The sequence below is a fragment of the Nymphalis io genome, chromosome 29 (assembly GCF_905147045.1).
Source record: "Nymphalis io chromosome 29, ilAglIoxx1.1, whole genome shotgun sequence".
In the NCBI taxonomy this organism is placed as follows: domain Eukaryota; kingdom Metazoa; phylum Arthropoda; class Insecta; order Lepidoptera; family Nymphalidae; genus Nymphalis; species Nymphalis io.
In genome coordinates, this window is record NC_065916.1 from 3,478,149 (window position 1) to 3,501,333 (window position 23,185).

The window sequence follows — 23,185 nt, forward strand, 5'->3', positions numbered from 1 at the left end:
CGGCTCGTCAAAAAATCAATACGTCAATACTATCGAAAAATCATTGATTATCGATAGTCCAAAACTATCGATTTTATCGATAATGGACTATCGACATGCAACACTACCCGGTATTACTTATACCTAAAATGAAAGTCATATAATGTATTACATTCATATAATCAGGGTAATGTCGTCAACTACGGTTGTTCCGAGCTGATGACAGCGGAGCGCATCGGAGAGAGGAGCGCCAAGCTGGTGTCTTTCCTGGACCTGGCGGGCCACAGCAAGTACCAACGCACCACGCTCCACGGGCTTACGGGTTCCTCCCCGCACTACGCCATGCTCGTTGTAAGTATGTTTATTTATTACTAGTTCCCATACGTGTGGAGGGGGCGTTCAGATTTTAGGTATCCTAAGTCTTTTTCTGTAGCCCTGATAACGTGTTTTCAAATTATTATTAGGTAAGGATTTTTTTGGAGTCCTGACATATCAAACGAAAAATTAATTTTCATTTTATTGAATAAATATCTTATCTTATTAATACATTTTTACAAACAGCTCAAAATCAAAATAATTTATTCAGGTAATAATATATAGACCTAACACCGGCTCAAACTGTAGATCCTACTAAAAATAATCGGCAAAAAACTAAACTCTTTTGCTACAATTAAACTATGTAAGAGTTTAAACACAATTTTTTATCATATTTATAAACCCTTATCGAGCAATACGTCTTATTAATGAAAGTTTTTTAAGAGAGAGAGTTGGTTCCTCCTAACTGGCCTAGGCCAGTCTGGGTACGGGCTGCGGGGTTGCCCCCTAACCTGTCGTGTCTTTAATTTTTGGCCCGAGGGGCCAGGGTCACAGCGACCCAGTGGCTGTAAGTTTTTTAATTCAGCTACAAGATAATATTATAGATGGCACTGTAGTCATATTATCAACTTATACTATAAAGTTTTTTTTTTATTTCTAGATTTCGGCAACAGCCGGTATAACTCGCATCACAGAAGAACACATCGGTCTTCTGCTGGCTTTGGACATGCCGTTCTTCGCAGTCATCAACAAGTGTGAACTGGTTAGCAACATCAACGCTGTTGTAGCGAGGCTGGCTCAATTGTTGGAACCCGCTAATAAGGTCAGTGATTTTATTTTAAATAGCATCTATAAAGACTAGCTTATAAACTAGGTTATTATTTCTTACATCAATGCTTTTGGGTGATGGTGACCACTTACCATCAGGTGGCCCAATTGCCCGTCCACACACATATAACATAAAGAGAAGCCGGGGGGGGGGAAGTTTAACAGACAAATAGATATATTTACTTTCCCATTTATAATATTAGTTTATATTGTAAATGGAAACATGCAGGTTTCCTCGCGATGTTCTTCAAGGAGCACGAGATGATAAATCAGGGATGCTGTATAATTTATAGATTTATTTAAATTTAAAGTAATGGTATATATTGGTATTATTACAGAAACCGCTGTTAATAACTGACGAGAATATGGCAAGGAACTGCGTTGCGCCGCAAAAGTCGATACTGGACACCATAGACAATGTAGACGAGGAAATCAAAAAGGATGAGGAGTGAATAGCTTCACAAGCCTTTATTTAACTCGAAGTGTTTCTGGGTGAACTCTTATATATGACTTTAAAACGAGTTCCATACTATTGGTAATGGTAATAATATTGTCTATAGCTACGCCAACCACCCTTGCTAGATACTTGTCTTTCACGCCAAAGGTTGTGGGTTCGGTTCCTACTCAGGACAGACAATTGTGTGCATTAACATGTCTGTTTTTCCTGAGTCTGTGTGTAATTGTCTATACAATAGTATATCAGTTGTCTGGTTGCCATAGTACAAGCTCTGCTTAGTTTCGGATCAGATATATATATATATATATGTATATATATATATATATATATAGTTGAACGCAAATCACAGTAGTGTCGGCCGACAGGGTGGCCGTGTTCCCGGTGAGCTGCTTGCGCGGCGCCGGTTTCAACGCGCTGCACGCGTGCCTGCTGGCGCTGGCACCACGCCGCGACCTGCAGCGTCCCGAAGACGTGAGTGAACCATATGTTGCGCAGTTGACTAATATCCTTTTTATTAAATTATAAATGTTATAATATATGTCACTTTACAGGAGGCGTGCGAGTTTCAAATAGACGAAATTTTCCACGTAGGGGACTCGACGGGGCCCGTCGTGGGGGGACTGCTCGCGCGAGGGCGACTCTACGAGGGCGACGAAATTATCATAGGTGCGTTGCGTTCTGTTAGTTGTGAGATGAATAGAGCGACGTATATTTAACACCCCCCCCCAGGACCTCTGGAGTCCGGCGAGTTCGCGGAGATATCCGTGCGCACGATATACCGCAACCGCGTCACGTGCGGCAGCGTGCGCGCGGGACAGTCGGCGTCGCTGGGCCTGGGTCGCTTCCCGCCGGGATCGCGGCAGGGCATGGTGCTGCTAGCGCGGCCGGGGGCTACGCTGCGGGACTATCAGAACTAGTCCACTCGTCGCAAGCTTCGGAGAAGAATCGAAAGAACGCGAGGAGACAGAACAAGAATATCCTCCAGGACATCGCCACGTGAAGAACAGCCTCACGAAGACATCGGACACGAAGTGCACGAACGTGTACGTGTCGGACGACGGGAGCAAGTACAGCGACGCGCACGTGTCGAGCGACACGCAGGACAAGTGCGTGTGTGACGACCTGATGTTCCTCGAAGACCCAAACGACCCTAGACGCTGTATATACTTTCAGGTGAGCAGAAAATTCTACTCGTTTTTAAAAGATTAGCAAACTTAGATATGCGATTCCACGCGATTCGCTACCAGCTCTGCTGTATTGTACACCACAAACACTTCTCGATCAATATATCTCTATATACAACACGACACTGTTACACTTGTGTCGAAATTCTGCCACATGTGTATTCCACCAACCCGCATTGGAGCAGCGTGGTGGAATAAGCTCCAAACCTTCTCCTCAAATAGGGAGAGGAGGCCTTAGCCCAGCAGTGGGACATTTACAGGCTGTTACTTACTACTACTGTTACACTTAACCACTTATATACACTTTAGTTTTACTTACAAAGTTCCGATAACAACTTCACAGATAACCAAAACGGTAAATTTTTCGCGAATCCATAGTCAATACCACAGAATATTAAGATTTCGACCAAATTTCAAAGTCAAAGTTGCTTATATACTCTACTTGCTATTGGAATCGACTATAGACTTGTATATGTTTGCACAGCACATTGTGTGTGTGTGTATTTTTTTATCCGTATCAGCACGTGAATGTCCTACTGCTAGGCGAAAGGCCTCCTCTCCCTTTTTTGAGGAGAAGGTTTGGAACTTATTCCACCACGCTGCTCCAGTGCGGTTTGGTAAATACACATGTGGCAGAATTTCAGTGAAATTAGACACATGCAGGTTTCCTCACGATGTTTTCCTTCATCGTAAAGTACGAGATGAATTATAATCACAAATTAAGTACATGAAAATTCAGTGGTGCCTGAACCATCTTGGCTGTTTTTTTTTATATGCTAGCAATGTTAGCACAGACTGTGCAATATAATATGTAATGCGGTCATGAATTAAATTTGATTGAATGTAACAGGCATCCGTGCATGTCCTGAGACACTCCACGGCCATCTACCCAGGGTTCCAGTGCTCTGTGCATGTCGGGAACGTGCGTCAGACGGCCATTATCGAGGTAACGAATACATACATCAAACTCACTTTGCGGAATGGAATTAAATAGTTTAATTTTGGTATAATTTGTGGTGTTGCGTAAAATACTTAAGTATGATAATGATATTTATTTTTTTATGTTATATTCCTGTTACCAGCGGTAGAATATCTGATGAGTGGGTGGTACCTACCCAGGCGGGTTTGCACAATGCCCTTACCACCAGTTACCACACACACTTATAATATATTCTGCCGCCAAACAGCAATAGCATTGTTGTTGGTGAGTAAAACAGTGTAACTACAGGCACGAGGGACATAACATCTTAGTTCCCAAGGTTGGTGACGCATTGTTGATGTAAGCGATGGTTAATATTTATTGCGGTGTCAATGTCTATGGGCGGTGGTGACCACTTACCATCGGGTTGCTCATCTCATCGCTGACCACGGATATATTTTTCGCTTTAGGGTATAATGTCTCCGAACAACGTGCTGAGGGCGGGCGAGGCCCCTCCGTGCTTTTCAGGTTCGCCCGCTGTCCGGAGTACCTCGTGCGGGGCCAACGGCTGCTGTTCACGGCGGGGCTGGGGACCAGGTACCGCTCAACGAACCTAACGATAACTTCTAATTACAGTTGAATTGTTGAGCCAATAAAGTATATCGTCAACTCAGTGTTGGTATCCGAGATCGCTAGCTCCACTGACTTTCACATATTTAATTTATAAGTGTTCGGTGAAGGAAATCCATGCATCGAAGCAGGTTGTGGAATAAGCTCAAACCTTCTCCTGAGAAGGAGAGGTTTTAGCCCAGCTGTGGGACATTTATATACTGTAACTGTTTTGAATCATGTTGGAATAAGTTTTGTTCTTAAGAAGAGATATCTTCGACCAACAGACACTTTTGTACTTTACTAGCAAAACCCGGAAGGTGGTTGTTAATGTGGTACAGCGCCATCTAGCGGCGTTACAACGAAGTGGATATTATAATATCATCCATGAGACATACATCTAAATTTCAACTATGATGGTGATTCAAACGGTCCGAACTCTATTAATCACAATTAGATACACAAACAGCCATTTTTATATATTAACGAAATTGTTTTGTTACAGAGCCATCGGCCGGGTCACGCAAACCTTCCCGTACATACCAAGAATTCTATAGAACACGGCTTACTATTACTTTACGGCTTCGAGATCTCTCTAGAATATTCTAGATAAATTAAATATATTAATTGTATCTGTAACCAGTTTTCTTGTCGTGTTCACTTCATGATTGCGTGGGGGACGTTTCGCCTTGCGGATTTAATTACAAAAAACGACAAACGATGATGGTATTTTTATGTTACATAAAAACAGTGTTGCCAACCTCTTAGAAGCATCCTCCTGACGGATGAATTGAAACAAATACAAAATACATTTATAATATGATGTTAAAAAAAAAGCAAATCAAGTACTGCAAGTAGTATTACTAAACTTGAAATATACTCAATTAAATGAAGCTGAAGAGTTAATCCCCGGAGAGAATTTCTTTAAAAAATGTTCCTCCTAAAAAATGTCTAACCTGAAAATATCCTATTTGATTTCATCCGACATAGCCCTATTTAGGGGGAAAACCCCCAAGTTGGCAACACTGCATAAAAAATGTGGACCATCCATATAAACTTTCATATATTTAACACTAGCGGACAAATTTTTAATAAACCATCATATGTGATCGAGCAAATTTTCACTCATAACTCATTTTTATTCAGTCAGTTAATTAATCAGTGTCAGAGTTTTTACTACGTATATAACATACATGCAAAACGTCTATGCTTATGTATAAATAATATTGCAATATATAAAGGCTTATATATATATATATTATTTTATGCTGCAATTTTTTTTAATTTGTTATGTGTAATATAATAATCAGGTTAGTAAAGGTTTGAGTATGTTTTTTTATTAAAAAAATAACTTTTAACGCGACACGTTTTCTTAGACCAAAAACGTAAATGATACTAATTATCTTTGTTTAAAAAAAATCTTATTGCGCCCTTATATTGAAAAACGATTTATCCCATACTTATCAACCATTAATTGCTTTTATTAAATTATGTTTAATATTATTGTAGTTTAATTAATATCGATACCACAGATAGCTATAAAAATATTAATTAATACAAATCATAAAAAGTCAATGTCATATCGTCTAAAGTAAAATCGGCATTAAATAATCCGATCATTGATAGATAGATATCGTAATGTTATATAAATATGTATCATTAACTTAAAATTGCAATTTATAAACAGGAACTGGATATATCATTTAAAGTACAAAGTTTAAATACAAAAATATGAAAGCTGATTTTGGTTTACCTCTTGAGGTAGTGATTATATTAATGGCGCCAAAATTGTTCAAAATGGCGTCATGACGTTTGAGTTTTTAAAATGCTAAGCATGTTTTTTTTTTTAAATAAATACAAAAATTATTTTACCGTACAACATTATTGTTTTAAATTTATAATCAATTTTTATTGGAGTCTTACATATCAGCGCGGCTTAATGCAAAAGTAACATCGGCATTGTAAGAGCTACCATTAACAAAAAAAAAAAATACAAACCTAAAGATTTGTTCCTTGGGGCGTGATTATCATTTTAAAAACAGTTACGTTATATATGTATGCATATAAATATGTTATTTCATTTAAATAGAAAATAACTAGGGTATTAAAGCCACAAGAGTAGACAAAGGCAAATTAACAACCGTTATTGAATTGGCGCGATATCATTGGTCGAGATTTTGAATTATCTGTGATATTCATTATGGATTTGCGAAAAAATTGCGTTTTATTCGAGAAAGTACTTAAGCTGAGCTATTAGCGACTATCACGGGATATGGAAATATAAAGTTAGTTTATATTTACTCCTACGATTGGAATATACTAAATATACATTTCAACTAATTGTAAAAGGTGTATTAAATACAATATTAACACGTACATAGTGCTATTTTGATTTTAAATAAGAATATTTAATTTAAATCTCAGTTTATTTGAAACTTTAAGTCAACTAACTTCTAAATAAGTTATTATTGTAACAATTTAACATACGATAAGATTATCACAGTCCTGTCACATATTTTTTTGAGAACTTCAGGCATTATAAGCACGAACTATTCCCGTCAATCTTATTCTGATCAGTTATAAATATAAATGAAATTTCGTCTATTACCTAACTTATGCAATACTAAATTTGAATAGGTACCAAAAAAAAAAATTATATATTACATTTTGGTAAATTTTAACAAAATTCAAGCGATTCATCACTGCTTGAAAATTATATTTTATTCTTATTAGGCGCCATTTTGAATATATAAGGAATGGCCTGTGTTTAAGACTCTGCGGCAACATGAATGGAAAAAAATACCGCTAAGCTAAATAACAATAATTATTAAAAGAATAGCAGACCTAACATCAGAAATAGCATTTGTGTGATAACCATCCTCAAGAATATTAAAAAATGCTCTGTTATGTCATATTCTGTTATTTTGAAAAGACCCCATTTTCAAATTCGTATTGTGTTATTTAAATTTATTAAAATATTATATATTTTTAAACATAATCATGACGCCATTTTAAATTTAAGTTTTGGCGCGATTAATATTATTGTATTGTTGTATAGAAATCTTTTGTTGAAGTATTTAAATTTTGTACATTAAATCTAAATGATTTTTCTAGTTCCTGTAAGCTGATATAACTTGCTATTTTAAGTTAAATATACGTATTAATGTAACACAAACGTAAGACATTTTTAAGTGACACCATTTTGAAATTCAGAAATATTTATGGGAACAAAATTAATTAAATAATTTGCTGTTTCGTTTTTCACCTGTAAAAACAATTGTAAGTAAATATTTTAATTTATAATTTGTATGAATTAAAATACCTAAAAAGTAATCCTACTAAAAAAATTGTATTTATAAGTGTATTTTTTACATTTACTCTATATTTATCATCAAATTTGTATTTTATATACAGGGTTACAGGGTAATATGTCACGATCGTTTTAAAGGGTTATAGTTCAGGACAATAGCTATCAAATTACCCCCAAAATGCTTATGCAAAAGTGTATCGTTTTCGAGTTATTATTTTTTTAAATTTTTTTTTTATTTAAAGGATGTTTAAGATTCTAAAATTCAATAAAAAAAAAATCAACGTATTTTCCCTTTTTTTTTTTGTATTTCTTGCTAGGGTACATCCTAGTTAATAATAACCAGTTATAAAACAAAAACAATCTTCAAGCATTTTTAAATTACAGATCCAAAACTGTACAACTTTTCGATTTTTAATTTTGATTCTTTAAGTTACTCGCAATTTTTTTGTAAAAATCACTATGGCTCTTATCGTGCGGATCATTTTAAAAACATCTGCGTTTCCTTAGCTATCCATCGGTACATAAAAAGTACAGTAACAATCATAAACTCAGGAGAAAATTAGATAACAAAGAGACCAGGTAGGAAATTCTAAGAAATGCTATTGTTAAGAAATTAAATCTGGATCAAAGACAAAAGGACCTCAATGCAAAGTAGTTAAAGATTATTTTTAATAGGGGTAATAGGTAAAAAAGGAGAGATAAACCAGAGCTGTTTGTGGAATACTATTATCAATTCCTTTGAATTTACCGTCATTTTTTCTAATTTCCTTTTATCTCATTTCTTTTAGGAATAAGAGTAATAAAACCTTGTCGGGGTACATAATACTCACTGTACTTGCACTGCTCGTATAGTGTGGACGCGCTTTAGTGAATATTGATCTCTAATTTTTTATTTAATTTAGATTGATAATTTTTGAAAAAAACCGCTTCGTTTACTGGACTCTGTTTCTTACAACTTCGTGATTCGGCTAGCTAAAAGGAATTTGTGATTTGTGTTTATGATAACTTGGCGCGTAAAAAGGACTATTATGGCTGCAGAACAAAATTCTTCTCGTCGTCCGTACTCTAATGAGGAATACGCTGACATCTTATTTTGCTATGGATATTGTAACGGTGACGCCGCAGCTGCTCGTCGTGAGTATAATCGTCGATTTCCGGATCGCCGGACACCTGAAAATAGTGTCTTTATTGGTGTGTATCGTCGAATTAGAGAAACTGGTCGCGTGCAAAGGAGACAATCTGATTCCGGACGCCCTCGTGTCCGTTCTCCAGATGAAGAAGATGTAATTATTCGTCATTTTCGAGAGGACCCTACAGTTTCCACCAATATTGTGGCAAACCGACTGGGCGTATCTCAATGGAGAGTCTGGTTTACTGTCCACGCGGCTGGATTGTATCCCTATCATTACACACCCGTACACGTGATTGAAGAAGGAGATCCTGCAAGACGTTTAGATTTTTGCCGATTTATGCTACACTGTGATGCAGAAAATCCCAATTTTTTGAGAAAAATTTTATGGACAGACGAGTCAAAGTTTGACAAAGATGGTATTACTAACTACCACAATATTCGATATTGGTCTCAAAAAGAACAGGGAAACCCTCACAAAAAGCGATTAAGCGGTTCCCAAAGACGTTTCTCGGTAAACGTCTGGATGGGGATTATCAATGATAATCTTATTGGGCCACATTTCCTACCTGATAACTTAAATGGTGAAAGTTATGAAAGCTTGCTTAGAGAAATCCTGCATGAGTTACTCGAAAATGTTTCTCTGAAACTTAGGCAGAGAATGATATTCCAGCATGATGGTTGCCCCGCACACTTTCGAATGTCCGTAAGACAGTGGCTAGACAGCAATTATCGTAATAGATGGATTGGCAGAGGAGGACCAATCCCATGGCCAGCGAGAAGTCCAGATTTGACTCCGATGGACTATTATTTCTGGGGGCATATGAAAAGCCTGGTTTATGATGTTTCACCAGTACAAACAATTGAAGAACTCAAAACAAGAATAATGAATGCTGCAAATTCTATTCGACATAGCTTGAGTAGTGTTGTAGTAAAAAGTGAATTAAGAAAAAGAATGCGTATTTGTATACGAAATAGGGGATCTCATTTTGAACACGAATTATGAATAATAAACAGTGTAATTTCGAAAGTATGGAGTAACTAAAAAGATTAAGTATTTTGTTTTTGATTTAAATTCAAAATTGCAATGACAGCTCTGGTTTATCTCTCCTTTTTTACCTATTACCCCTATTAAAAATAATCTTTAACTACTTTGCATTGAGGTCCTTTTGTCTTTGATCCAGATTTAATTTCTTAACAATAGCATTTCTTAGAATTTCCTACCTGGTCTCTTTGTTATCTAATTTTCTCCTGAGTTTATGATTGTTACTGTACTTTTTATGTACCGATGGATAGCTAAGGAAACGCAGATGTTTTTAAAATGATCCGCACGATAAGAGTCATAGTGATTTTTACAAAAAAATTGCGAGTATCTTAAAGAATCAAAATTAAAAATCGAAAAGTTGTACAGTTTTGGATCTGTAATTTAAAAATGCTTGAAGATTGTTTTTGTTTTATAACTGGTTATTATTAACTAGGATGTACCCTAGCAAGAAATACAAAAAAAAAAGGGAAAATACGTTGATTTTTTTTTTATTGAATTTTAGAATCTTAAACATCCTTTAAATAAAAAAAAAATTTAAAAAAATAATAACTCGAAAACGATACACTTTTGCATAAGCATTTTGGGGGTAATTTGATAGCTATTGTCCTGAACTATAACCCTTTAAAACGATCGTGACATATTACCCTGTAACCCTGTATATTCCACTAAGATTCATTTTAACTTTGATAAAGTAATGGTAAGCGATGAAATGATGGTGTTAAATAATTAATTGTGTATTATCTGTGGCAGTTCGCTTAGATTATTAATTTGAAACGTGTGTTTCTTTAATTTTTTAATTTTGTCAGAGTAAACGGCCAGTTTTAATAAAAGTTAGCTTCATGTCATCGATTTATGAAAAGTTTAGGGTGTTATTAGACTAAATTAATCTTTTTATTTAATTATGCTTTGAATAAAACGTGTGATTGTGACTTAAAAAATAAAACAATGTTTTTTACTGACTTAGAAAAATGTTATATATTAGCAAAGATTAAAAAAAAATTTAAATCAGTCATTCAATATTAAAAAAAAATTAAAACATTTTTTAGCACATCATTAAACTATATTAAAAATAATTAAAGTATGTTGGATTTTTTTTTTAATCTTTATAATTTAAGCTACACTTTGTAAAAAATGTGATTATAATTCATCTCGTGCTTTACGGTGAAGGAAAACATCGTGAGGAAACCTGCATGTGTCTAATTTCACTGAAGTTCTGCCACATGTGAATTCTACCAACCCGCATTGGAGCAGCGTGGTGGAATAAGCTCCAAACCTTCTACTCAAAAAGAGGAGAGGAGGCCTTTAGCCCAGCAGTGGGACATTCACAGGCTGTTACGCTTACGGTTTGTAAAAAATAAATTGGCAATTATTGTGTCAACCCGCGTTCATAAGAAAGTTTCACGACAATGCGCGCTTGCTGAGTTGGTGATAATTAATCAAGTAGACTTATAAGTACATTCGAATTATTTCACAAAGGTTTAAAGCTACTAGTTGTGGATATATGCAAATTCTACCAAGAAGAACTGAACCGAAGAAAGAAACCCAATAGTAAATCTTGTAGCGTTAATCGAATTCCATACATTAGTATATAATCATAAATATCATTGTACCCATTTAGTCGATTATATGATTTAATTAATGATTAAACGAACTTACCATAATGTCTAGCATAATGTTACATGTAGTAGACACTAGATGTCGCCAGTCTGCACTGTATTTGGATTTTTTATTATTATAGTAGTAGTACAACTTGGTGCTGGTGCCGCTTTCTACTATCTTCATTATGTTCAGAGCATCTTCTTTGCAAATATTGATATTTGAGTATCAAGTAGATGGTTAATATTTGTCTCTGGTCAGACACTCTCTGTCCAATAAAAAATAATTTATTATAAGGGAAATGGTAAATGGGGTGGTTATCTCAACCTAATCTATTCTCTTCAAAGTCCTCGTATAATTATGACTGCCTCGTTGGTCTAGTGGCTTGATGTAAGGCAGACCCCCTCCGGGTCAATTCCCAGGTCGGGCAAATAAAAAAAGCTATTGGGTTTGTCTGTCAGAAAATTCTGAGTAGCAGCCCGGAGTCTGGAAGTTGGAAGTGTGTACACTCCCGTGCCTCGGAAAGCACGTAAAGCCGATGGTCCTGCGCCTGAACTCCTTCCGGTCGTGTCGGATTGCCGTCCCATCGGATTATGAGAGTTAAGGAATAGGGAGTGCACCTGTGTTTGCGCACACACTTGTGCAGTATAATATCTCCTGCGTATTTGACTAATCAATCTTGAGATTGGCCGCCCTAGCCGAAATCGGTCTGGAGGACATTATTATTATAATTCAATTATAGATTAAAAGAGTCAATTAGTTTCAGTTGGGATTACAGTATTAATGTACCAGGAGATCATAAACAGTGAGTCGTTCTCACCGAACGATTAGATTAAAAGAGTCAATTAGTTTCAGTTAGGATTACAGTGTTAATGTACCAGGAGATCATAAACAGTGTGTCGGTCTCACCGAACGATTAGATTAAAAGAGTCAATTAGTTTTAGTTAGGATTACAGTGTTAATGTACCAGGAGATCATAAACAGTGAGTCGTTCTCACCGAACGATTAGACGAAACGATTAGTTTTAGTTAATTCATAATAAAATTTAAATAAAAGATGACCTAGGATCTGGATAAGGATAAACAAACATAAATTATGGAAATAAACAGAAAAAATGACTAAATGAGTCATGGAAAACCACTAATGATGGAATTCGGTTAACGCTACAAGATTTACTATTGAGTTTCTTTCTTCGGTTCAGTTCTTCTTGGTAGAATCTGCATATATCCACAACTAGTAGCTTTAAACCTTTGTGAAATAATTCGAATGTACTTATAAGTCTACTTGATTAATTATCACCAACTCAGCAAGCGCGCATTGTCGTGAAACTTTCTTATGAACGCGGGTTGACACAATAATTGCCAATTTATTTTTTACAAAGTGTAGCTTAAATTATAAAGATTTTAAATAAAAAATCCAACATACTTTAATTATTTTTATTATAGTCTAATGATGTGCTAAAAAATGTTTTAATTTTTTTTTAATATTGAGTGACTGATTTAAATTTTTTTTTAATCTTTGCTAATATATAACATTTTTCTAAGTCAGTAAAAAACATTGTTTTATTTTTTAAGTCACAATCACACGTTTTATTCAAAGCATAATTAAATAAAAAGATTAATTTAGTCTAATAACACCCTAAAATTTTCATAAATCGATGACACGAAGCTAACTTTTATTAAAACTGGCCGTTAACTCTGACAAAATTAAAAAATTAAAGAAACACACGTTTCAAATTAATAATCTAAGCGAACTGCCACAGATAATACACAATTAATTATTTAACAACATCATTTCATCGCTTACCATTACTTTATCAAATTAAATTAATTCGGATTAATTGATACTTTGAGGCAAAGAGATCTAATAAAATACGCACTTAAAATTTATGCAATAAGGACTATTATTGTATAAACAATAAGATATGTAAGAAAATTTTAAAGTCGTTAAGAAGAAGATAAAAGTTAAAATGAATCTTAGTGGAATATATATAAAATACAAATTTGATGATATATATAGAGTAAATGTAAAAAATACACTTATAAATATACATTTTTTTTAGTAGGATTACTTTTTAGGTATTTTTAGTTCATTCAATCAATCAATCAATCAACAGCCAATCGTTGTCCACTGCTGAACATAGGCCTCTACTGGTGGTAGGGCTTTGTGCAAGCCCGTCTGGGTAGGTACCACCCACTCATCAGATATTCTACCGCAAAACAGCAATACTTGATATTGTTGTGTTCCGGTTTGAAGGGTGAGTGAGCCAGTGTAATTACAGGCACAAGGGACATAAAATCTTAGTTCCCAAGGTTGGTGGCGCATTGGCTATAAGCGATGGTTGACATTTCTTACAATGCCAATGTCTAAGGGCGTTTGGTGACCACTTACCATCAGGTGGCCCACATGCTCGTCCACCTTCCTATTCTATAAAAAAAAAAAAAAAAAGGTGCGCCAAAGCTCCCTGTCCTCCGCCTTCCGCATCCAGTTGGTGCCCGCCACCTTCTTAAGGTCGTCGGTCCACCTGGCTGGAGGGCGCCCTACGCTGCGCTTGCCGATTCGCGGTCTCCACTCTAGTTAGTTCATACAAATTATAAATTAAAATATTTACTTACAATTGTTTTTACAGATGAAAAACGAAACAGCAAATTATTTAATTAATTTTGTTCCCATAAATATTTCTGAATTTCAAAATGGTGTCACTTAAAAATGTCGTACGTTTGTGTTACATAAATACGTATATTTAACTTAAAATAGCAAGTTATATCAGCTTACAGGAACTAGAAAAATCATTTAGATTTAATGTACAAAATTTAAATACTTCGACAAAAGATATGTATACAACAATACAATAATATTAATCGCGCCAAAATTGAAATTTAAAATGGTGTCATGATTATGTTTAAAAATATTTAATATTTTAATAAATTTAAATAACACAATACGAATTTGAAAATGGGGTCTTTTCAAAATAACAGAATATGACTGTCTTAAATACATGTAAGTTTTTATTTAGTAATAAGGTTTGAATTAGCGACCCACCTGTCGTCCTCTGCAAGTCCCGGGCGGACAGCCTCCGAAGGTGGGCCGCTCGTGTCCCGCGGCGTAGCCCCCCGGCCGCGCTAGCAGCACCATGCCCTGCCACAATCCCGGCGGGAAGCGACCCAGGCCCAGCGACGCCGACTGTCCCGCGCGCACGCTGCCGCACGGGACGCGGTTGCGGTATATCGTGCGCACGGATATCTCCGGGAACTCGCCGGACTCCAGAGGTACTGGGGGGGGGGGGGTGTTAAATATACGTCGCTCTATTCATCTCACAACTAACAGAACGCAACGCATTTTATCCGTGCAGTGACGGAGAAAGAATACATTTCACTGCCCCTCTCTTTCCCATGGGTGTCGTAAGAGGCGACTAAGGGATATCTGAGCGACCATCTGCTCATCTGGTGGTAGGATGCTAACATCCGCCTGGCTTGTTACCACCGTACGCATGGTGAAAAACTCGTGAAGTGGCTTGCAGCCGCGTTTCGATGTCAGCCAGCGTACAGCCAGAGCCCGAGCGAGTATTGCCGCGATGGGTGTTGGTCCAATTGGAGACGGCTGTTGAACCAATGCCGGGGGAAACTGTATTGACCTGCCGGACAGGGAGACCCGAAGAAACGGCTGTTCCGCTGGCCGCCCGTGGCATAGTACAGGGGCCCGAACGTGCCTAACCAGCTCGTGAGGCTGCCCCACCAGGCCACGCATAATCTCGGGGTGGACCGTCGTGCCGGTTGGTGACCGGTAGGTGGGGTCCCGGCGGCCACTTCCGGGGGGGTTCGGGGGCCCTTTCGTCCGGCGGGTCAGTGTATTTTTCCTTTTGGCAACCACTTGGGGAAACACGCCTCCACACTTTGCCCATCCCTATCGTGGCAATACATCGCTCGCTTCACGTCTCTTTTCCATTTTATTTTTCCCAAATGGCGCAACAAAACAGAAATAACGGTCGTACAGCGGTGCACACCCCCACCATACCCTCGCTGTTTGAGGTCGAGTTCTCTAACATCCGAGGACTCCACACTAACCTCAACGCTGTCCACCACCATCTCGAGACAGCACGGCCAGCAATGTTGTTTCTCACGGAGACACATATACTCCGTCCTGCCGATACCAGCTACCTTAATTATCCCGGCTACACGCTTGAAGAATCCTTCATAGCGAAAGCCGGAGTATGCTTGTTGGTCAGGACGGATGTTTGCTGTCACCGACTGCGCTGCTTGGAGGAGCCCTCCTTCTCCATGTTGGTGGTACGTGTGGACCTGGTTCGTCAGAGCCGAGTCTACGTGTGCCTCTACAGATCCCACAATGGTGACTTGGAGACAAGCCGATTATTTGACCATCTTAGTCGGGTGGCAGATGCTGCGCAAGAGCAATTTCCTAACGCGGAATTGGTGTTTTTGGGGGATTTTAATGCTCACCCCGAATCCTGGTTGAAATCCCTCAAAACTGACCATGCTGGAAGGACTGCTCATGCTTTTGCTCTCACACATGACTTGACCCAACTGGTTGATCAGCCCACCAGGATTCCAGACATTGATGGGCAAGCACCTTCTCTACTGGACTTTCTGCTGACTTCTCACCCGGTGGAATATCAGGTTGTGGTTCAAGCTCCACTTGGTTCTTCGGATCACGGCCTTATATCTACCAAAGTGCCACAGGCCAAGCTGCCGCCATCAGCGGTATGCAAACGTCGCGTTTGGCACTATAAGTCGGCGGATTGGGACGGTATGCGCGATTACTATGCGTCGGTCCCTTGGAAGGAACGTTGCTTCAGTGGGAATGACCCGACAGCTAGTGCCGCTGCTGTTGCTGGCGAGATCATGCTGGGAGTGGAATACTACATTCCTAGCTCAGATCTTGTCAGTAGGAGTACGCGTAACCGTTGGTTCACTCGTGAATGTGCCGATGCTGTCTCATCTAAGCAGACGGCATATCGCAAGTGGATCAACAGCTGCATTAGCGGGGCATCTAACATTGACTCACTGAAAGCAAACTATAATAAAAATTCCAAGTCCTGTAGAAAGGCATACACGAGAGCGGATGCACAGCGCATTGTACAGATTGGTCATGACCTCGTTTCGCATCCTAGGGGCTCCCATAGCTTCTGACGTCTGACCAAGTCTGTGCAAAACAATTTCTGCCAACCTTCGCTGCCACCGCTCAGAAATCCGGACGGATCGCTAGCTCACAGTCCGCAAGAGCAAGCTGATCTCCTGGCTAAGCTCTTTGCCGACAATTCCGTCATCGATGATTGTAGTGCACTGCCACCTACAATACCTGCATGTGGCCATACGATGCCTGACTTTAAAATCAGGCAACGTGATGTGCATGCGGAGCTGCAATCACTTGATGTACGGAAAGCTAGCGGTCCCGATGGAATACCAGCCATAGTGCTGAAGAAGTGCGCAGCGGAGCTGTCTCCTGTGTTAACGCGCCTGTTCCAACTTTCTCTCTCTTCGGGAAGTTTGCCGGAGGCTTGGATAAGAGCTAATGTGCAAGCGGTTCCCAAAAAAGGGGATCGGTCTGACCCGGCAAATTATCGGCCAATAGCTATCACCTCAGTACTTTGTAAGGTGATTGAAGGGATTCTAAACAACCAACTGATCCATTACCTAGAAGATCACTGTCTATTTAATGATCGTCAGTACGGGTTTCGACCAAAACGGTCCACAGGTGATCTTCTAGCGTACGTAACACACCTCTGGGGTGAAGCTATCGACAAGCATGGAGAATCTTTGGCTGTCAGCCTCGATTTCTCCAAGGCTTTCGACAGGGTCTGGCACAGAAGTCTTCTCTCCAAGCTACTGGCATATGGGCTGCCTGCTCAGCTATGCACCTGGATTGCCAGCTTCCTACACAAGCGTAGCCTTCGTGTTTTAGTAGATGGTTGCGCTTCACAATTCTATGTAGTGAATGCTGGGGTCCCCCAGGGATCTGTGCTATCTCCCACACTCTTTCTTTTGCATAACAATGATATGCTCTCTCTTGGGAACATACATTGCTATGCAGACGATAGTACAGTGCATGGTGGATACCACGGACGCGCAGTGGCTGGGCGAGCGGAAATTGAGGAGAGGCGGAAGAATCTTGTCATTGAACTCGATAGGACGTTAGAGCTCATCGCCAAATGGGGCTCTGATAATCTTGTTGAGTTTAATGACAAGAAAACACAGGTATGCGCTCTCACGGCGAAAAAGTCAACATTTTCCCCTCTTCCCTCCCTCTGTGGTACTCCGCTGGTGATGCAAAGCAAAATCGCCATGCTGGGGATTGACGTTCGCTGCGACCTTAGTCCAAGGGATTACATCGAGGCTGTTATAAAAACAGCTTCACGGAAACTCGGAGTTCTGAACAAGGTGCGGCGCTTTTTCACGCCACAACAACTGTGCCTGCTGTACAAAACACAGGTACGGTCTTGCGTGGAATATTGCTCGCACCTTTGGGATGGCTCCGCTAAGTACCTACTTGAGGCCTTGGACCGGTTGCAGCGACGTGCCGTACGCATTATTGGCGACGCAAAGGTCACAAACACCCTTGAACCTTTACAATTGCGTCGTGAGATAGCAGCACTGAGCGCTTTCTATCGACTGTATCACGGCGAGTGCTCTGAGGAATTATTCTCTCTAATTCCTGCTTCCCCCTTCCTTCTTAAGTCCACGCGAGCTGGTTCTCGATGTCACCGCCTAACTGTGACATCAATTCCATCGCGAACAAAGAAATTTGGCAACTCCTTTCTTTGTCGCACTTCCAAAAAATGGAATTCCTTACCAGCTCACGTGTTCCCCTCCTCTTACAACCCGGGTTCCTTCAAACGAGGCGTGAAGAGGCATCTTGCGGGCCGGCAAGGCGAAGGCGGCTAGTGCAGAACGTTTTTCCCGTCTGTACTGGCCGTCGTCGCGTTTGAACTCTACTACCACTTACCATCAGGTGGAGTAGAGTCATTTGCCCTCCCGGCGAATAAAAAAAAAACGCACCTATGATAAGTTCGTCGCCCTCGTAGAGTCGCCCTCGCGCGAGCAGTCCCCCCACGACGGGCCCCGTCGAGTCCCCTACGTGGAAAATTTCGTCTATTTGAAACTCGCACGCCTCCTGTAAAGTGACATAAATTATAACATTTATAATTTAATAAAAAGGATACTAGTCAACTGCGCAACATATGGTTCACTCACGTCCTCGGGGCGCTGCATGTCGCGGCGCGGTGCCAGCGCCAGCAGGCACGCGTGCAGCGCGTTGAGGCCGGCGCCGCGCACGCAGCTCACCGGGAACACGGCCACCCTGTCGGCCGACACTACTGTGATTTGCGTTCAACTATATATATATATCTGATCCGAAACTAAGCAGAGCTTGTACTATGGCAACCAGACAACTGATATACTATTGTATAGACAATTACACACAGACTCAGGAAAAACAGACATGTTAATGCACACAATTGTCTGTCCTGAGTAGGAACCGAACCCACAACCTTTGGCGTGAAAGACAAGTATCTAGCAAGGGTGGTTGGCGTAGCTATAGACAATATTATTACCATTACCAATAGTATGGAACTCGTTTTAAAGTCATATATAAGAGTTCACCCAGAAACACTTCGGGTTAAATAAAGGCTTGTGAAGCTATTCACTCCTCATCCTTTTTGATTTCCTCGTCTAGATTGTCTATGGTGTCCAGTATCGACTTTTGCGGCGCAACGCAGTTCCTTGCCATATTCTCGTCAGTTATTAACAGCGGTTTCTGTAATAATACCAATATATACCATTACTTTAAATTTAAATAAATCTATAAATTATACAGCATCCCTGATTTATCATCTCGTGCTCCTTGAAGAACATCGCGAGGAAACCTGCATGTTTCCAATTACAATATATACTAATATTATAAATGGGAAAGTAAATATATCTGTTTGTCTGTTAAACTTTCCCCCCTTTATATGTGTGCAATTGGGCCACCTGATGGTAAGTGGTCACCATCACCCATAAGCATTGATGTAAGAAATAATAACCTAGTTTATAAGCTAGTCTTTATAGATGCTATTTAAAATAAAATCACTGACCTTATTAGCGGGTTCCAACAATTGAGCCAGCCTCGCTACAACAGCGTTGATGTTGCTAACCAGTTCACACTTGTTGATGACTGCGAAGAACGGCATGTCCAAAGCCAGCAGAAGACCGATGTGTTCTTCTGTGATGCGAGTTATACCGGCTGTTGCCGAAATCTAGAAATAAAAAAAAAACTTTATAGTATAAGTTGATAATATGACTACAGTGCCATCTATAATATTATCTTGTAGCTGAATTAAAAAACTTACAGCCACTGGGTCGCTGTGACCCTGGCCCCTCGGGCCAAAAATTAAAGACACGACAGGTTAGGGGGCAACCCCGCAGCCCGTACCCAGACTGGCCTAGGCCAGTTAGGAGGAACCAACTCCCTCTCTTAAAAAACTTTCATTAATAAGACGTATTGCTCGATAAGGGTTTATAAATATGATAAAAAATTGTGTTTAAACTCTTACATAGTTTAATTGTAGCAAAAGAGTTTAGTTTTTTGCCGATTATTTTTAGTAGGATCTACAGTTTGAGCCGGTGTTAGGTCTATATATTATTACCTGAATAAATTATTTTGATTTTGAGCTGTTTGTAAAAATGTATTAATAAGATAAGATATTTATTCAATAAAATGAAAATTAACTTTTGGTTTTATATGAAGCGGGTCGTAGCTTAACCACCATTTAAAAACTCCGGCAGACTTTAAGAGTTATTTATTGTGACAAGTCAACAATGTTTACATTAGAGCGTACAGTAAAAATAGTTGAAATAATTAATTTATTAAAAATAAACAACAACAACAGCGCTTATATAGGCATTCCCCTCTCACGATGACCACCACGCGTGCTTGCCACTTTTGGGACCTCCTCCTAGGCGAAAACAAAAGCGATGCATGCGGCCATCTTGCTGGGGGCGTGGTCAAGCGTGTGACATCGCTGCGAGGACAATAGATGCGCATGCGACCATATTGCCGAAGGGGCGTATCCATACGTGTGACGACATACATCAGACCACTGCAACATCACCTGATCGATGACGTAGTTGATCAGGTGATGTTTGTGCTGCGTTTAGACGCATTGTGCACTCGCCACACTACTTGCCCGCCGAGACCGTGACTACGGGCGATAGTAGTTTGGGAATCTGACCACTCTACCACTCCTGGTTTTACTGGCAGGGATGGCATCAGACTTCTCCTGAACTTTGATATTCTGGTCTGTCTGGTCCTCAGCGAGTATGTAAGCTGGTTTCAGTCTGTCTATGCTGATTTGCTGCGTTTTGCCTTGTACGTCGATGTCAAAGGTTTTCTCCTCGCGTCGCAGCACCCTGTATGGACCTGAATAAGGTGCTTGAAGGGGTTTCCGATGGGGACCCTGCCGGATAAATACGTGCGAGGTAAGCATAAGGTCTTTTGGTATGTAAAAAGTTTGATTAGAACTTGTGTGCCAAGATGATGGTTGTGGCCTTAATTTATTGACATGTGTTCGGATTCTACCAATGAATTCGGTAATGTCCTCGATGGTTGGGGGTGCTGATGAGAAGAACTGTCCAGGTAACCGCAGTGGTTCCCCATAGACAAGTTCGGCAGTTGAAGCTTTAATGTCATCCTTGTATGCGCTGCGTATACCTAGTAATACCCAAGGTAACACTTATACCCAGTTCGGGGTAGAATGACAGGCAATTGCGGCGTTTAATTGACGGTGTAGTCTTTCTACCATACCATTAGCTGCCGGATGATATGCCGTTGTGGTATGATGGTTGGCACCGATGAGCTTGACCAGTTCTTTGAAAGCGCCCGACTCAAACTGCCGTCCACGGTCAGTGGTGATGTGTTCGGGGCACCCGAACCGTGATATCCAACCACTGGAAAGGGCAGCAATGCAGCTTTCGGCGGTGATGTCTTGTAGTGGGTAGACTTCTGGCCACCTTGTGTAGCGGTCCACGATGGCTAGGCAGTACCTGTAACCTAAACATAAAGGTAAAGGACCTATCAAATCCAAGTGGATGTGTCGAAAACGTGCGGAAGGGCTTTCGAAGGCTTGTAGCGGAGCTTGAGTGTGTCTGGTCACTTTGCTTTGCTGACATTGTTGACACTCCTTTACCCATTGTCGACAGTCTTTGCGGATACCAGGCCAAATGTAGCGCTCTGTAACTAATTTGACCGTAGGCTTGGCTCCTGGATGGCTTAAATTGTGGAGCGAATCGAATACCTGCTTGCGATATGAAGGTGTGATGAATGGTCGAGGATTACTTTGAGAGACATCGCAGTATACCAGAAGAGCTGGCTCTGACTCTAATCGTATTTTCTTCAACCTAAGCGCAGACCCATTTTTCAGCAGGTCCTGTAGCTCGCTGTCCGCCTCTTGTGCTTTGACCAGGGAGTGGTAATCTAAGGGTATAGAAACCGCCTCGATACGCGAAAGGGCATCTGAAACAATATTGTCTTTACCAGCTACATATCTGAAGTCTGTGGTGAATTGGCTTATAAAGTCCAAGTAGCGAAACTGGCGTGGCGAACTGTTCTCTCGGTGATTGGCAAAGACAAACGTAAGTGGTTTATGGTCCGTGATGATACAAAATGTCCGAGCTTCCACCATAAATCTGAAATGTCTAATTGCGTCATACACTGCCAATAACTCTCGGTCATATGGGCTGTACTTTTTCTGTGATGGACTTAGCTTCCTCGAAAAGAATGCTAAGGGTTGCCATTCATTGTTCTTGAACTGTTGCAGCACAGCGCCTATTGCGGTATCTGAAGCGTCCGTCTGTATGGACAGTTCTGCTTGAGGATCTGGGTGGACCAAAAGCGTGGCTTCTGAAAGTTGCTTTTTAGACAGTTCGAAAGACTCTAATAGGGCAGGCGTCATGTTAATAGGCTGCGATCCCTTCGTTTTAGGCCCAACGAGGAGTTGGTTGAGCGGTGCCTGAACTTTTGCAGCATTAGGTATAAAACTGCGATAAAAATTGATCATACCTAAAAATCTTCGTAATTCTTTTAGCGTCTTGGGAACCGGGAAGTTCTGAGTGGCTTCAACCTTCGATTCTAACGGCTGTATTCCTGCTGCTGACACGTTGTGGCCCAGGAACTGGACTTGCGTTTTGCCGAAAGTACATTTGTTGGTATTTATTAGAACTCCATATTCTGCTAGTCTTTGGAACTATAGTTGAATTTAACTATCATAGGAAAAGTTAAGCAGCGATAAATCAAACTATATAGTTTTTACACACATATATTGTCACAAGCACAGAAGGGGTTCACAAGAAAGATATAGCGAAGGTACAGTGATAGCGTTTAAGTATGAAAATAGAACAACTAAGAAATATGAGAGGAATAAAGCGTAATACGTAAAAGCGTTGTATAGCAATGAGTATGTGTATGTGAGTAGGTGCGCGCGCGGCCTCACGGCGTCGGTATCGGAAAACGACTGGCGAGCGGGGTAAAATCGATGTTGCACGACGGTCCCGAGGCGCGCCCGAGCGCATCAGCTCGGCAGTGACGTCACGCATAGCGGTGCTTTAACCAACTATGCATGAAGCGAGTAATGCGTTTATTCAACGCTACATCAGCCCCCCCGGAGACCGTTAAGGTCGAAAAACGTCGGGAAAACGTACTCTTCGACCTGATCGAGTACGGCGATCTTCATTACTTCTAACTGTATCCTCTATCTGTTTCATCCCAACTTCCGTGCGCGGCGCTTGGTCACTCAGTATGTACGCTGGTTTTAATCTGTCTATC

The 23,185-nt window shown here is 40.1% G+C and overlaps 1 protein-coding gene across 1 annotated transcript; it reads left to right on the forward strand.

Moving 5' to 3' along the window:
• The first annotated feature begins 279 nt into the window (after positions 1 to 279).
• On the forward strand, positions 280 to 22,946 carry LOC126779790 (GTP-binding protein 2-like). Its single transcript, XM_050503926.1, has 5 exons — positions 280 to 330; positions 956 to 1,117; positions 1,461 to 1,570; positions 1,945 to 2,050; positions 22,836 to 22,946. Exons 1-5 carry the CDS (start codon positions 322 to 324, stop codon positions 22,944 to 22,946), a joined length of 498 nt encoding a protein of 165 aa, XP_050359883.1. The 5' UTR covers positions 280 to 321.
• Positions 22,947 to 23,185: the final 239 nt, after the last annotated feature.